The following is a 13,426-nucleotide window of genomic DNA, read 5'->3' as shown; positions in this document are numbered from 1 at the left end:
CACCATGTTGGCCAGGCTGGTCTCGAACTCCTGACCTCAGGTGCTCTGCCTGCCTTGGCCTCCCAAAGTGCTGGGATTACAGGTGTGAGCCATTGTGCCTGGCCCTGGTTTCGAATTCTGCCTCTGCCATTTGCAAACCTTGTGACTGCCAGGAAGCAGATACAAGGAGACCCCGAGTCCCATGATCAGCAACTTGAGGGCACTTGACCATGTGGAGAGGAAGCCCGGGGAGTCTGGACCCTCAGTACCTCTTGGGCCTGGAGCGACTTGAGAGTGGGAACTCCCAGGTTAGCACCTAAGAGATCTTCCAGAGGGTGTGGTTCTGGATCTTGCTGGCAGATCGCCCTCTACCCACCCTCTGACATGGCCTTACCCTTTCTCCTCTCCCTCAAAGGCACAAACCAATCCCACCCATCCCCATTGATGACCCCTAGGTCAATCTCCAAAAAAGATGGTAGATGGCAGCCAGCAGCTGTTTGTAACTAAACGAAAGTTCAGCAAAGAGTCCCTCTTCATTTATGACAGTGACTCAGCACTATAGATATACCCTAAGGAGAATGCCCCTCCATTCTAGTCAGCGTGTCTTTTTATACCAACAGACTCAGGAAATTCCTGAAAACAAAAACAGACATGGAAATCTCTGCACAGCCTGAGTTTGAAGACCAGACCTTGGATTTCTCTGATGTGGAGCAGCTGATGGGCTCCATTAACACCATTCCAGGTGCTCACCTGTGTGTGTACTTCGTGGCAGGCTCAGACTACCCAGAGCTTTTTTCTTTCTTGCGATGAGAACACTTAACATGAGATCTATCCTCTTAACAAATTTTAAAGTGTACAATACAATATTGTTAAGTACAGGTACTGTGTTGTACAGCATACCTCTAGAACTTACCCATCTTGTATAACTAATCTTTGTATCCATTGAGCAACAACAATTCCCTATTTCCCCTTCCCCCAAGCCCCTGGCAACCACCATTCCGTTCTCTGCTTCTAAGAGTTTGAGTGTTTTATATACCGCATGTAAGTGGAATCACGGAGTATCTGTCCTTCTGTGACTGGCTAATGTCACTTAGCATAATGTCCTCCAGATTCATCCATGTTGTCACAAATGGTAAAACTTCATTCTTTGTTAAGGCTGAATAATATTCCATATGTATACACACACATACTTTTAAAAATTCATCCATCTATTGATGGACATTGAGGTTGTTTCCATGTCTTCGTTATTGTGAATAATGCTGCAATGAACATGGAACACAGGTATCTTTGAGATCTTGATTTCAGTTCTGGTGAATACATACCCAGAGTGGTATTACTAGATCATATAATAGTTCTGATATATATATATATATATATATATATATTTTTTTTTTTTTTTTTTTTTCAGAGACAGGGTATTGCTATGTTGCCCAGGCTGGCCTCAAATTCCTGGGCTCACATGCTCTTCCCACCTCAGCCTCCTGAGTAGTTAGGACTACAGGCACACACCACCACAACCAGCTTATTTTTAATTTTTTGTGGAACCACCACACCGTTTTCCATGGTGGCTGCATTATTTTACATTCACACCAACAGTATATAAGGGTTCCAGTTCTCCACATTCTCACTGTTTGTTACCTTTCACTTTTTTTTTTTTTAATTGAGACAGACGCTTGCTCTGTCACCCAAGCTGCAGTACAGTGGCGTGATCTTGGCTCACTGAAACCTCCACTTCCCAGGTTCAAGTGATTCTCCAGTCTCAGCCTCCTGAGTAGTTGGGATTACAGGCACCTGCCACCACGCTCCGCTAATTTTTTGTATTTTCAGTAGAGACAGGGTTTCACTATGTTGGCCAGGCTGGTCTCAAACTCCTGACCTCAAGTGATCCGATTGCCTTAGCTTCCCAAAGTGCTGGGATTACAGGCCTGAGCCACCGCGGTCGGCCTCCTTTCGCTTTTTGACAATATCATCCTAGCAGGTATGAGGTGATATCTCATTGTGGTTTTGATGTGCATTTTCCTGATAACTAGAGAGACTGAGCACTCTTTCATACACAAGGTGGCTATTTATTATGTCTTCTTTGGGGAAATATCTATTTAAGTCCTTTGCCCATTTTTTAATCTGTTTGGATTTTTGCTATTGAGTTGTAGAAGATTCTTATTTTTTTTGTATACCAGTCTCTTATCAGATAGTTTGCAAATATTTTCTTCTATTCTGTAGGTTGTTTCTTCACTCTGTTAATGGTTTATTTTGCTACGCAAAGGCTATTTTAGTATGATGTAGTGCCATTTGCCTATTTTTTGTTTTGTTGCTTGTGCTTTTGGTGTCAAATCTAAGAAATCATTGCCAAGACCAATGTCAAGAAGCTATTCACCTATGTTTTCTTTAAGAAGTTATATAGTTTCAGGGTTTTATATTTAAGTCTTTAATAATCTATTTTGAGTTTACTTTTGTTCTGGTGTAAGATAGGGATCAAATTTCATTACTTTGCATGTGGACATAGTTTTCCGAATGCTATTTGTTGAAGAGACTATCCTTTCCCCATTTTGTGTTCTTGTCATCCTTAGCAAAGTTCGTTTGGATGGGTTTATTACTGGGCTCTCAATTCTGTTTCATTGGTCTATGTGTCTGTCCTTATGCCTGTACCATACTGTCTCAATTACTGTAGCTTTGTAATATATTTTGAAATCAGAATATGTGATGCGTCTAGCTTTGTCTTTCCCAAGATGGCTTTAGCTACTTGGGTTCTTTTGTGGTTCCATATACATTCGGGGATTTTTTTTTTTTTTTCTGTAAAAAATGCTGTTGGGATTTTGATAGGCATTGCCTTGAATCTGTAGATCATTTGGCATAATATGGACATTTTAACAATATTAATTCTTCCAATCTATGAATGCAGGATACCTTTCCATTTTTTTGTGTCTGCTTCAATTTCTTTCATCAGTGTTTTATAGTTTTCAGTATACAAGTCTTTCACCTCCTCAGTTAAGTTTATTTCTAAGTATTTTATTCTTTTTGATGCATTTTAACACTATAGATCAAATGGACCTAACGAACATATACAGAACATTCCATCCAACAGCAGCAGAATACACATTCTTCCCAAGCACACATGTAACATTCTCCAGGCTAGATAACAAGTTAGGCCGCAAAACAAGCCTTAACAAATTTAAAAAGAATGAAATCATATCAAGTATCTTTTATTGTTATTATCATTACTATTTTGAGATAGGGTTTCGCTCTGTTGCCCAGCCTGGAGTACAGTGGTGTGATCATGGCTCACTGCAAACTCCAACTCCTGGGCTCAAGAAATCCTCCCACCTCAGCCTCCCAAGTAGCTAGGACTACAGGTCCATGCCACCATACCCAGCCAATGTGTTCAATGTTTTTGTAGAGATGAGGTCTCACTATGTTGCCCAGGCTGTTCTTGAACTTCTGGTGTCAAGTAATCCTCCTACCTCAGCCTCCCAAAATGCTGAGATTACAGGCCTGAGTCAGTCTGCCTGGCCTCAAGTATATTTTATGACCACAGTGGTATGAAACTAGAAATCAATAACAAGAAAAAATTGGAAAATTCACAGATATGTGGAAATTACACAACACACTCCTGAGCAATCAAGGGGCCAAAGAAGAAATCAAAAGGGAATTTTAAAAACCCTGAGATAAATGAAAATGAAACAAAACATACCAAAACTTATGGGATGCAGCAAAAGAAGTACTACAAGGGAAATTTATAGCAATAAGCACCTACATTAAAAAGAAAGAGCTCATATAAACAACCTAACTTTACACCTCTAGAAACTAGAAAAAGAACAAGCTAAGCCCAAATTTTGCAGAAGAAAGGAAATAATAAAGATTAGAGCAAACATTATAAAAAACATCATATATGACATCTCACAGCTAACATCATACTCAGTAGTGAAAAGTTGAAAGCTTTTCCTCTAAGATCAGGAACAAGACAAAGATGCCCACTCTCAACACTCCAATTCAATGTAGTGCCAGAAGACCTTGCCAGAGCAATTAGGCAAGAGAAAGATAGAAAGGCATCCAAACTGAAAAGGAAAAAGGGAAATTGCCTCTGTTTGCGAATTATATGAATTTTTTTTTTTTTTTTTTTTTGAGACAGAGTCTCACACTGTCACCCAGGTTGGAGTTCAATAGTGCAATCTCAGCTCACTGCAACCTCGGCCTCCTGGGTTCCAGCGATTCTCCTGCCTCAGCCTCTCGAGTAGCTGGGACTACAGGCACCCGCTACCATGCCTGGCTAATTTTTTATATTTTTAGTAGACACGGGGTTTCACCATGTTGGCCAGCCTGGTCTCAAACTCCTGACCTCGTGACCCACCTGCCTCGACCTCCCAAAGTGCTGGGATTATAGGCGTGAGCCACCATGGCCAGCCAGATTATATGATTTTATTGTAGAAAACCCTGCAGACCCCCTGAGCTTTGAGTAGGAAACGTCAAAGTCTGAAAAAAATCATAAAGATTTAGAAATAGGGCCAGGCGCGGTGGCTCACGCCTGTAATCCCAGCACTTTGGATGGCTGAGGCGGGTGGATCATGAGATCAGGAGATAGAGACCATCCTGGCCGACATGGTGAAACCCCGTCTCTACTAAAAATACAAAAATTAGCTGGCTGTGGTGGCACACGCCTGTAATCCCAGCTACTCAGGAGGCTGAGGCAGGAGAATGGCTTGAACTCGGGAGGCAGAGATTGCGGTGAGCCGAGATCGCACCACTGCACTCCAAACTGGTGACAGAGTGAGACTCCGTCTAAAAAAAAAAAAGGATTTAGAAACAAGTATTTTTTCCCTCTAACTTCCTATTTTTGTCTTTAGCTCATAAGTGAGTACAGAGGCTGACCTCTCTGAGGTTCCTCCTGGGTATCTGTTTTTTGCATAGTGGTTAAGAGATGGGCTTTGGAATTCTATGGAGCTCGAGAGAATCCCAACGCTGCCACTTCCTAGCAGTGTGACTCTGGACAATTCACCTAACCTCTCTGAGTCTTGGTTTTTTCATCTGTAAAAATGGACATCACAATACCTCATAGGAATATGGTGAGAATTAAATGAGATAACTTATGTACAACATATTACATGGTGCCAAGTAGCTCTTTAAAGTATTATTGCTGGCTAGGCGTGCTGGCTCATGCCTGTGATCCCAGCACTTTGGGAGGCTGAGGTGGCCAGATTGCTAGAGCCCAGGAGTTTGAGACCAGCCTAGGCAAAATAGCAAGACCCTATCTCTACAAAAAAAATCTTAAAAATTAGCTTGGTGTGGCAGCGTACACCTATAGCCCCAGCTACTTGGGAGACTGAGGTGGGAGGATTGCTTGAGTCCAAGAGTGAGGCTGCAGTGAGCTATGATTGGCCCACTGCACTCCAGCCTGGGTGACAGAGTAAGAACCTGTCTCAAAAAATTGAAATAAAATAAAATATTATTGTGATTACTTATTTATAAGGATAGTCTGTAATTCCTCATTTTTCAACTGCTTGCTTTCCCTTTCTCACCAACACTGAACAACATGATTGTGGACAATGTTGTGTATAGCATTTTAGGTTTTCTCCTTGCACAGTATTTTTGTTATAAAAATTGAGTCATTCTGTTTTGAAATCTGCTGTTTTCTTAGCAAAACAATTTTGATAGATATTTTCTCACCCTGATAAATTCTTTTACAATATCACTTTAGTGCCTACATATTTTCATTTGTTTATTTAATCCTGAATTGTTGGATACTGGGGTGTTTCTAATTTTTTTTTAACATTGTAAACCATACTGTAATGCAAATCTTTAATCATAAATCTTGGGGACCATTCTTAGAATCACTGGGTCAAGGAGAGATTTCACAGAGCTATGATGTCCACTGGATGGTTCTTTTCCCCACCTAGGAATGGTGCTGCCCAAATAATCATTAGTCATTGGGAAGGAAAGGCACTGTTGCCCAAATCTGTGCTTGAGAAGCAGCGACATTTTTCTTCACCTTTCTGTGTCCAGATCTCACATAAATCATCACCTCCCTGCCTACATCTAGTGCTTCCTGAGGGGTTTAAAGCTCCCAGAACCATCCATTTTCTTACACTGCATCTCCAGGTGAAGCTGTATTTGACAGTGTCTAGCAGGGCATCTGTTGTGAACCCTGGACTTTGTCATTGGGGATGTAAGTTATTTGTCTTCCTCCTCACCTCTGTCACATTATGATCTTTCAGCCCCTGACCAGAAAGCAAAGGATGAACCAAAACTAAGTCAACTCCTTTAAGTTCAGCTGTGCTCTTACATGGGTTGATCAATTTCAACCTTTGAAACTAAGGATATTAAAAGTCTGGGATGGAGATGCTGCCATAGGAGAAGGATTATGGAGGAAAGGACTGGGCACAAATGGCTCACACCTATAATCCCAGCACTTTGGGAGGCAGAGTCAGGCAGATCACTTGAGGTCAGGAGTTTGAGACCAGCGTGGCCAACATGGCGAAACCCTGTCTCTACTAAAAATACAAAAACTAGCTGGGCATGGTGGTGTGTGCCTATAGTCCCAGCTACTCGGGAGGCTGAGGCACGAGAATCACTTGAATCGGGATGTGGAGGCTGCAGTGAGCCGAGATTATGCCACTGCACTCTAGCCTGGGCAACAGAGCGAGACTTTGTCTCAAAGAGAGAGACAGAAAGAATTATGGAGGAAAAACACCACTTGTTCTTATTCTTGATTGTGTGTGTGAGATTGTATAGGGGTGGGGGAGATAGAAGTACTCACCTACAGAGAAGAAAAGAATTCACTTAGTAGATGGACTCTAAAGAAGTTGGTTCTGAAAAGCACAATTGGGCCACCCCCATCTTCTCTCACTAATGTGGGAGACGTTCCCTGGATGTCCCCTTTCCCCACACCATCAATGAAAGCAGAGCCTCCTTGTTGAAGGCTTCTTTCTCTCTGCTGAGGCAGCAGTGCTGTGATCCTGGTTGTCCTGCCTCTTTAGGTGCCACGGAAGGGCCAGAGGACCCACAACCTGAAGCAGGACTCGCAATCTATGCCTTGGCCTGAGTCCCTGTCACCGACCCCTGCTCCCTAAGCTCATCTGCACTTGTCAAAGCAAGAATAGATATACTGGTTGTATTTTGCAGACTCATGGTTGAGAGGCTGTGTGTCCCCATCCTTGTCTACTCTGGACTTTCTCTTCCATTCCCAAAGGCTGTGGATTCATTGGGGGGATCAATAGTCATGGGAAAGGGGCCACTCTTACCCCACACCTCTATTAGAGGTTCCTCTTTTTTTTTCTTTTCTTTTCCTAGCTCCTTCTGCTCCAGTCATAAATCCACAGGTCCCTAACTCAGCCACAGGTTCCTCAGTCCGAGTGTGCTGGAGCTTATACTCCGACGACACTGTGGAGAGCTATCAGCTGTCCTACCGGCCAGTGCAGGACAGCTCACCTGGGAAGGACCGAGCAGGTGAGGCTCTGCCAGGAACAAGCCCATGCTCATGGGAATGGTTCAGGCCCCTGAGGGGCCTGGGCCCTGTCTTCCTGGCAGTTGGGATGGTAGAGACAGGATGGGTCTACACATGCAGAGGATTGGATGCAGGCAGGTGAACAGGGCAGAAAGGGCTAGCAAGGCGCGCTGGGGCCTGACTGGGGAGGACAGCAAGGCAAGGCGAAGGGGTCTGGAGCATATCTACAGCCATTGGGTCAGAGTTGTCCCTGGGACCAGTCTCTGGCTGCCCTGTGTGCAAGAGGGGACAGGGGTGCCCCTTGTCAAGGAGGCCCTGCTGAGCTGGCTGGGTTCTAGCTTGTCCTGGCATCTGAGGGTCAGGCTGGTGCTCCTGTCACAGCAGCCTTGTGCTGCAGGAGAAACTGGAGGATTCATCTGCAGATGCCATGAGGGGTGAGGGGGCCTCTGCAGCCTGGAAGGGCTGCTGGTGATCAGCTCCACATTCCCAGGAGGAGACAACTCCTGAGATGGCCCCTGGCCTCCACTCTGGGCAGCTCTTGGCCAACATTCTTTTCCCCGGAAATGGGACTGGCTGGTGTGGGGTTACAGCTGGGGTAGGGCCCCCCACACTACAATAATCAATAAGCCATTCTCTCTTAAGGAGGGCGGGTCAGACAACAGAAGAGCCCCCGTTGAACATCTGAAGATTTCAAGGGATCAGGGCCATCCTGACAGCGCCTGTCCTGGGCATGTGGGGTTGGAGTGGGATTGCTGGAAAGAGACTTAGAGATCTCCATTTTAGGGATGAGGAAACTGAGACTCAGAGAGAAAGAAGCTGTCTATGAGGACACAGTGAGTTATGGCAGAACGAGGATGTGAATCAGGTGTGTAGGCGTCCTGCCCCAAGTTCCGCTCATTGTACCAGACCATGCAGGTGGAGGGCTGAGTTTCAGAAGCTGAGGATGTTGCTTCTGCCCAGGAAAGAAGGGGAATTCTTGAGAAAAGTAAGAGTAAATTTAAGTGATGATGAGGGAGGGTGAGAGTGGTCAGAATAAGGACTAAAGAGGACATGGAGAGGGGCGAGGAGCTTTGAAAAGGGAGGTTGGGGACTAGGAAGTCAGACTTGATTAACCCCAGCTTTTGCCACAAATCAACCCTGTTAGCACCCCCTGCAGATACACAGAAGCCATTGTATTGGGGCTGTGTCATGGCAATCTATAAAGATCTTTCAAAGTGACCATTTTGCTATAAAGGAACTGATATCGGAAGGTAAATTAAGGAGTTATCACTGCCTTTCAAGATTCTGGGGAAGTCTGGAGTTGTGTCAGTTTTTGCTGCATAACCAAACCCCCTCCCCACCCCCACAACTTAGTGTCTTAAAATAACAAACATTTATTATTTATTTGTTAGTATTATTATTTGAGATGGAGTCTTGCTCTGTCGCTCAGGCTGGAGTGCAGTGGCACAATCTCAGCTCACTGCAACCTCCATTTCCCAGGTTCAAGTGATTCTCCTGCCTCAGCCTCCCGAGTAGCTGGGACTACAGGCAAATGTCACCACACCCAGCTAATTTTTTGTATTTTTAGTAGAGATGAGGTTTCACTGTGTTAGCCAGGATGGTCTCAATCTCCTGACCTCGTGATCCACCTACCTCAGCTTCCCAAAGTGCTGGGACTATAGGCACGAGCTACTGCGCCCGGCCCTGTTATTTCTTGTAATTCTCTGGGCTGGCCAAACCGTTCTATTCTGAACCACCTTGGGTAGGGCTGGTTGGTCTAGGATGGCCTCATTTACTGTCGTCTCAGATAGGATAGCCAGGAGGACTTGGGCAGCTGGGGTCTCTCTCCCTGCGGTCTCACCTCCTCCAGGAGGCTGGCTTGGGCTTGCTCACATGGTAGTGGAAGCATCCCCAGCAGCAAGAGGGCTAGCCGCTGTGCACCAGCACTTCCCACGCCTCTGCTTGCATCGTTTGCTATTGCCCCATTGACCAAAGCTAGTCACATAGCTAAGCCCAGTTTCAAGGAATAGAGAGAGGGAAGGAAGCTCTGAATGGAAGGAGCAGCAAAGTCATGCTGCAGAGGGAGTGCATACAGGGATGGGAGGAATTTATAGCCAGTTTTGTAATCTACTACTGTGGGATTTGGCATAATAAATTTGAAGCCACTTGGCCAGTTTTTAGGGTTGAATTCTTATCTTTTTTTTCCCCAGAGTTTACGGTGACCATCAAAGAAACATATTGCTCAGTGACAAACCTTGTGCCAAACACCCAGTATGAATTTTGGGTCACAGCTCACAACAGGGCTGGCCCCAGCCCCTCTAGCGAGCGTGCAGTGTACATGACAGGTAATGGGCTACTCATTTCCTATAACAGGGCTTTCATTCAAGGGACACAGGAGTCATGGGTTTCTAGACACGGCAGGCTCTTGATTTCATTCAGAAGGGTAGGAAGAGCTGTGTACATCTTTTTCTTTTATTTAACAGACAAAATCTACATGCCTAGTTTGACAGTGACATTTTCTTTTTCTTTTTTTTTTGAGATGAGTCCCGCCCAGGCTGGAGTGTAGTGGCATGATCTCTGCTCACTGCAACCTCAGTGATTCTCCTGCCTCACCCTCCCAAGTAGCTGGGATTACAGGTGTCTGCCACCATGTCTGATTTTTTTTTTTTTTTTTTGTATTTTTAGAACAGATGGTGTTTCGCCATGTTGGCCAGGTTGGTCTCAAACTCCTGACCTCAAGTGATCCACCCGCCTTGGCCTCCCAAACTGCTGGGATCACAGGCGTGAGCCACTGCACTCAGCCGACAGTGACAGTGACATTTTCTGATGGTTAGTCTCAAAATATAAAAAACTGCTACTCTTGGTCGCACTGACATTTAAACCTTGCAACCATCTTCTACTCCAGGAACATCTGGAAGGGATTCCCTGATTTGCTTTTTATTGCACTGAATCTCTTTTGTGGGAGGAAGAAGGTGGCTGTAATGTTTGTCCATGGCTCTGAACAAAATGGCTGGAAATGAACACAACAGTTGTTCATCTCTCCCTTTCTCCCATATTTAGCACCTTCTCCCCCCATTATTAAAAGCAAAGAGATAAGGAGCTGTGAAGAGGCTGTGCTGATTTGCTGGGAGTCTGGGAACCTGAATCCTGTGGACTCGTACACTGTGGAGCTGACCCAGGCTGAAAGTCCAGATGCCTCTGGTGTAACTGAGTGAGTCATGAGGGCATTTGCTGGGCACAAGAGCCCTGACACCTGATACAGTGACATGGCTTAGGAAGTATATGGAGTCTGAAGAGAAGGTTGGCATTTTTGATACGCAGGAATCTCAATTTTTGGTTGCTTAGTGTTCATGAGAAGTAGCTGGAATGCTATTACTGAAGGTGAATGATGAGTGAATGAATAAGTTGGTTGAACCTCAGGTTTTGTTGTTGTTGTTGTTTTAGCTCAAGTAAGGTTTCCCATTCATTCATTCAACAAGCATTGAGTGCCTGGGTGGTGTCAGGTCCTGTGCAAGGCACTGGGAACTAGATGGACAAATTTCCTGCCCTAATGGGGTTGACAGTCTGGTGGGGAAATAGACAAAAGGCAAGAAAACAAACCAATGTGTAAAATATGCAGTGCTAGGAAGGAAAAAGAAATGTAATGAAACAGAGAATGGTGGTGGAGGTGAGGATCCACTTTGGATAAAGAAGATGTTTAAACTGAGACCTGAACAGATGGAAAAGACTGAGCCCCAAGAACAGCGAATGCAGGGGTGCTTCGGGGGGAGGGGGCTGCATGGACACAGGCCCTGGGGCAGGAGTTAGCTGCTGGAGGAACTAAAAGACCCACCTACCTAGAATTCAGAGAGGAGAGGGTGAAAGCCATAGGCAAAAACAAAAGAGATTGCAGCTCAATGTACAAAGAATGTTTCATCTATCATAGAAGACTGTCTGGAAGCTCATGTTCACCCCTCATTCTCAGAGAGCTGGAGGGGTTCACAAATTGATAAGGGTTGGACTCAGTGACCACAAGGGCTCGCAGAACCTATGCGTTTACAGCAGCCTACGATGGAGGAGGCATAGGTTTCCCTCTGGTTTACAGAAGTTTGTGAAAGGGGATGAACCACCCAGGCAGGCCAGTACTAGCCACCAGGACCAGGGGCTCCCCTGCTGTGGAACACAGCGGTGCACTGCCCTGGAGCTGGAGAAATGAAGAGGGGTTCGTGTCAACTGTTAGGGAAGCAGATTCTTCTATGCTAAATGCCAGGCTTGAAACGTGGCCATATGCCACCCATCCATCTGTTCCAGGTGGAATCTGTGTGTCCATGGCCACATGGAGGCTGACTTTGGTAATCCACTCTGGAGATACTCAGGAGTGGGGCAGTGTGTCCAGTGGTTCTGGCCATCCTAATGGTTCAGGTTTCCTTTGCAATTTATGCTGATACTTTAGGAGCACTTGACACCTGGGACCAACTCACAAAGATTAGGTCATCAGAGGGCTGGTCAGTAACCTGAGAGATGACCTGAGAGCTGGTGTGTATTCTTCCAGTACAAATCCAATCATGGCGACCCATTGCTGAAGAAAAGGCAAAACTCCTGCACAGGGCTCTGGCCCCTTCCTGCCTCTCCAGCTCCTCCCACACCAGCTCCCCTCCCTCTCAAGCTCCCACCACATTGGTCATGTTTCAGTTCTTCCTACTTTTCACACTCCTTCCTGCCACAGGGCCTTGGCACATGCTTCTCCTATGTAGGAGACTCCTCTGTCCCTTTTTCTTCCAGTTACCTCCTCAGCATTCTTCAGAGCTCTGCTCAAAAGCCATCCTCCCCCGACCATTATACACTACAGCACACTGTCAACTTGTCTTGGTTACCATCTTACATTCCTTCCAGTGATTGCCTGAAGAATGCTGCTCTTCCCATCTAGACTGTCAGCTCTATGAGGGCAGGAACTACATTTGTTTTTCCTGAGGGCCTCCCTATACAGTGCCTGGAGCCTAAGGAGTTTAGTTAATATTTATTGAATGCATAAGTAAAAGTGCCCCTCTGGCCCAGAGCTACAGCCTGAAGATAACCTGGACAACTTGGCCTCATCTAGGTGAGGGTGTTGTACTGGTAAATGGGCATCATCCTAAAGACTTCTCTTGCCCACTGGACTGACATGGGGGTTGGCAACCGCAGCAATATAAACAGTGGCAATTATGAGCTTGTATTTCTGTACAGTACAATTTAAATAGATTGGATTATTTCCAATAGGCAGCCCTTCTCAGGGGGTTAACAGTAGTTAACCCTTTCAGCTCTAGTCAGAATTGTTTGTTCATAAACATTAATCAAGGACCTTTTTTTTTTTGTTGAGACAGAGTCTCACTCTGTCACCCAGGCTGGAGGGCAGTAGCATGATGATCTCGGTTCACTGCAACCTCCAACTACCAGGTTCAAACAATTCTCCTGCCTCAGCCTCCTGAGTAGCTGGAATTATAGGCACCTGCCGCCACACTTGGCTAATTTTTGTATTTTTAGTAGAGATGGGGTTTCACCATGTTGGCTAGGCTGATCTCGAACTCCTGACCTCAAGTGACCCACCTGCCTCAGCCTCCCAAAGTACTGGAATTACAGGCATGAGCCATTGCACCTGGCTGAACTGAGGGCCTTCTATGGGCCCAGTAGTGTACTAAGAATAGCGTTACTCAGCCCCTGACCTCAGAGACATTATGATCCTAACAGACGGACAGAGACACACTGGATTCTACTGCATGCACACTCCATGATGCAGTGTTAGCCATATGCCAAGCACGGTGCTGGGTGCCTGGGAAACCAGAATGAGGGACTTGGAGAGGAGACAGCCACAAACACAAGAAGTAGCAACGCAGTGAGAAAAGCAGACCAGAGACTGTGGGAGGGAATGCAGAGGGGGAGCCAACACTTCTGGCTGTGCTGCTGTTAAGTGTGGGTCAGAGGACAGGAGCGCGAGAGTGAGTTAAACCTTCCAACTTTGAAAGGGATGCCTGGTGCTTGGGCCCGGGTGTCCTAGCCCCATTCTGACTGCAGCTCTGC

The 13,426-nt window shown here is 45.6% G+C and overlaps 1 protein-coding gene and 1 long non-coding RNA gene across 2 annotated transcripts in view; one reads left to right on the top strand and one right to left on the bottom strand.

Moving 5' to 3' along the window:
• Positions 1-13,426, bottom strand: part of LOC116482547 (uncharacterized) — a 53,799-nt gene that overhangs the window by 25,755 nt on the left and 14,618 nt on the right. The window lies entirely within an intron of this gene.
• FSD2 (fibronectin type III and SPRY domain containing 2) overlaps positions 1-13,426 on the top strand; it is a 30,557-nt gene that overhangs the window by 8,151 nt on the left and 8,980 nt on the right. Inside the window, exons 5-8 of the mRNA XM_032176103.2 lie at positions 600-721; positions 7,261-7,416; positions 9,604-9,738; positions 10,454-10,604. Of these exons, the coding sequence (XP_032031994.1) occupies positions 600-721; positions 7,261-7,416; positions 9,604-9,738; positions 10,454-10,604 (564 nt within the window). The remainder of the gene's footprint in view (positions 1-599; positions 722-7,260; positions 7,417-9,603; positions 9,739-10,453; positions 10,605-13,426) is intronic.

Source organism: Hylobates moloch, unplaced genomic scaffold (genome assembly GCF_009828535.3).
Source record: "Hylobates moloch isolate HMO894 unplaced genomic scaffold, HMol_V3 SCAFFOLD_14, whole genome shotgun sequence".
Lineage (NCBI taxonomy): Eukaryota > Metazoa > Chordata > Mammalia > Primates > Hylobatidae > Hylobates > Hylobates moloch.
This window is presented reverse-complemented; position numbering and strand designations above follow the sequence as displayed.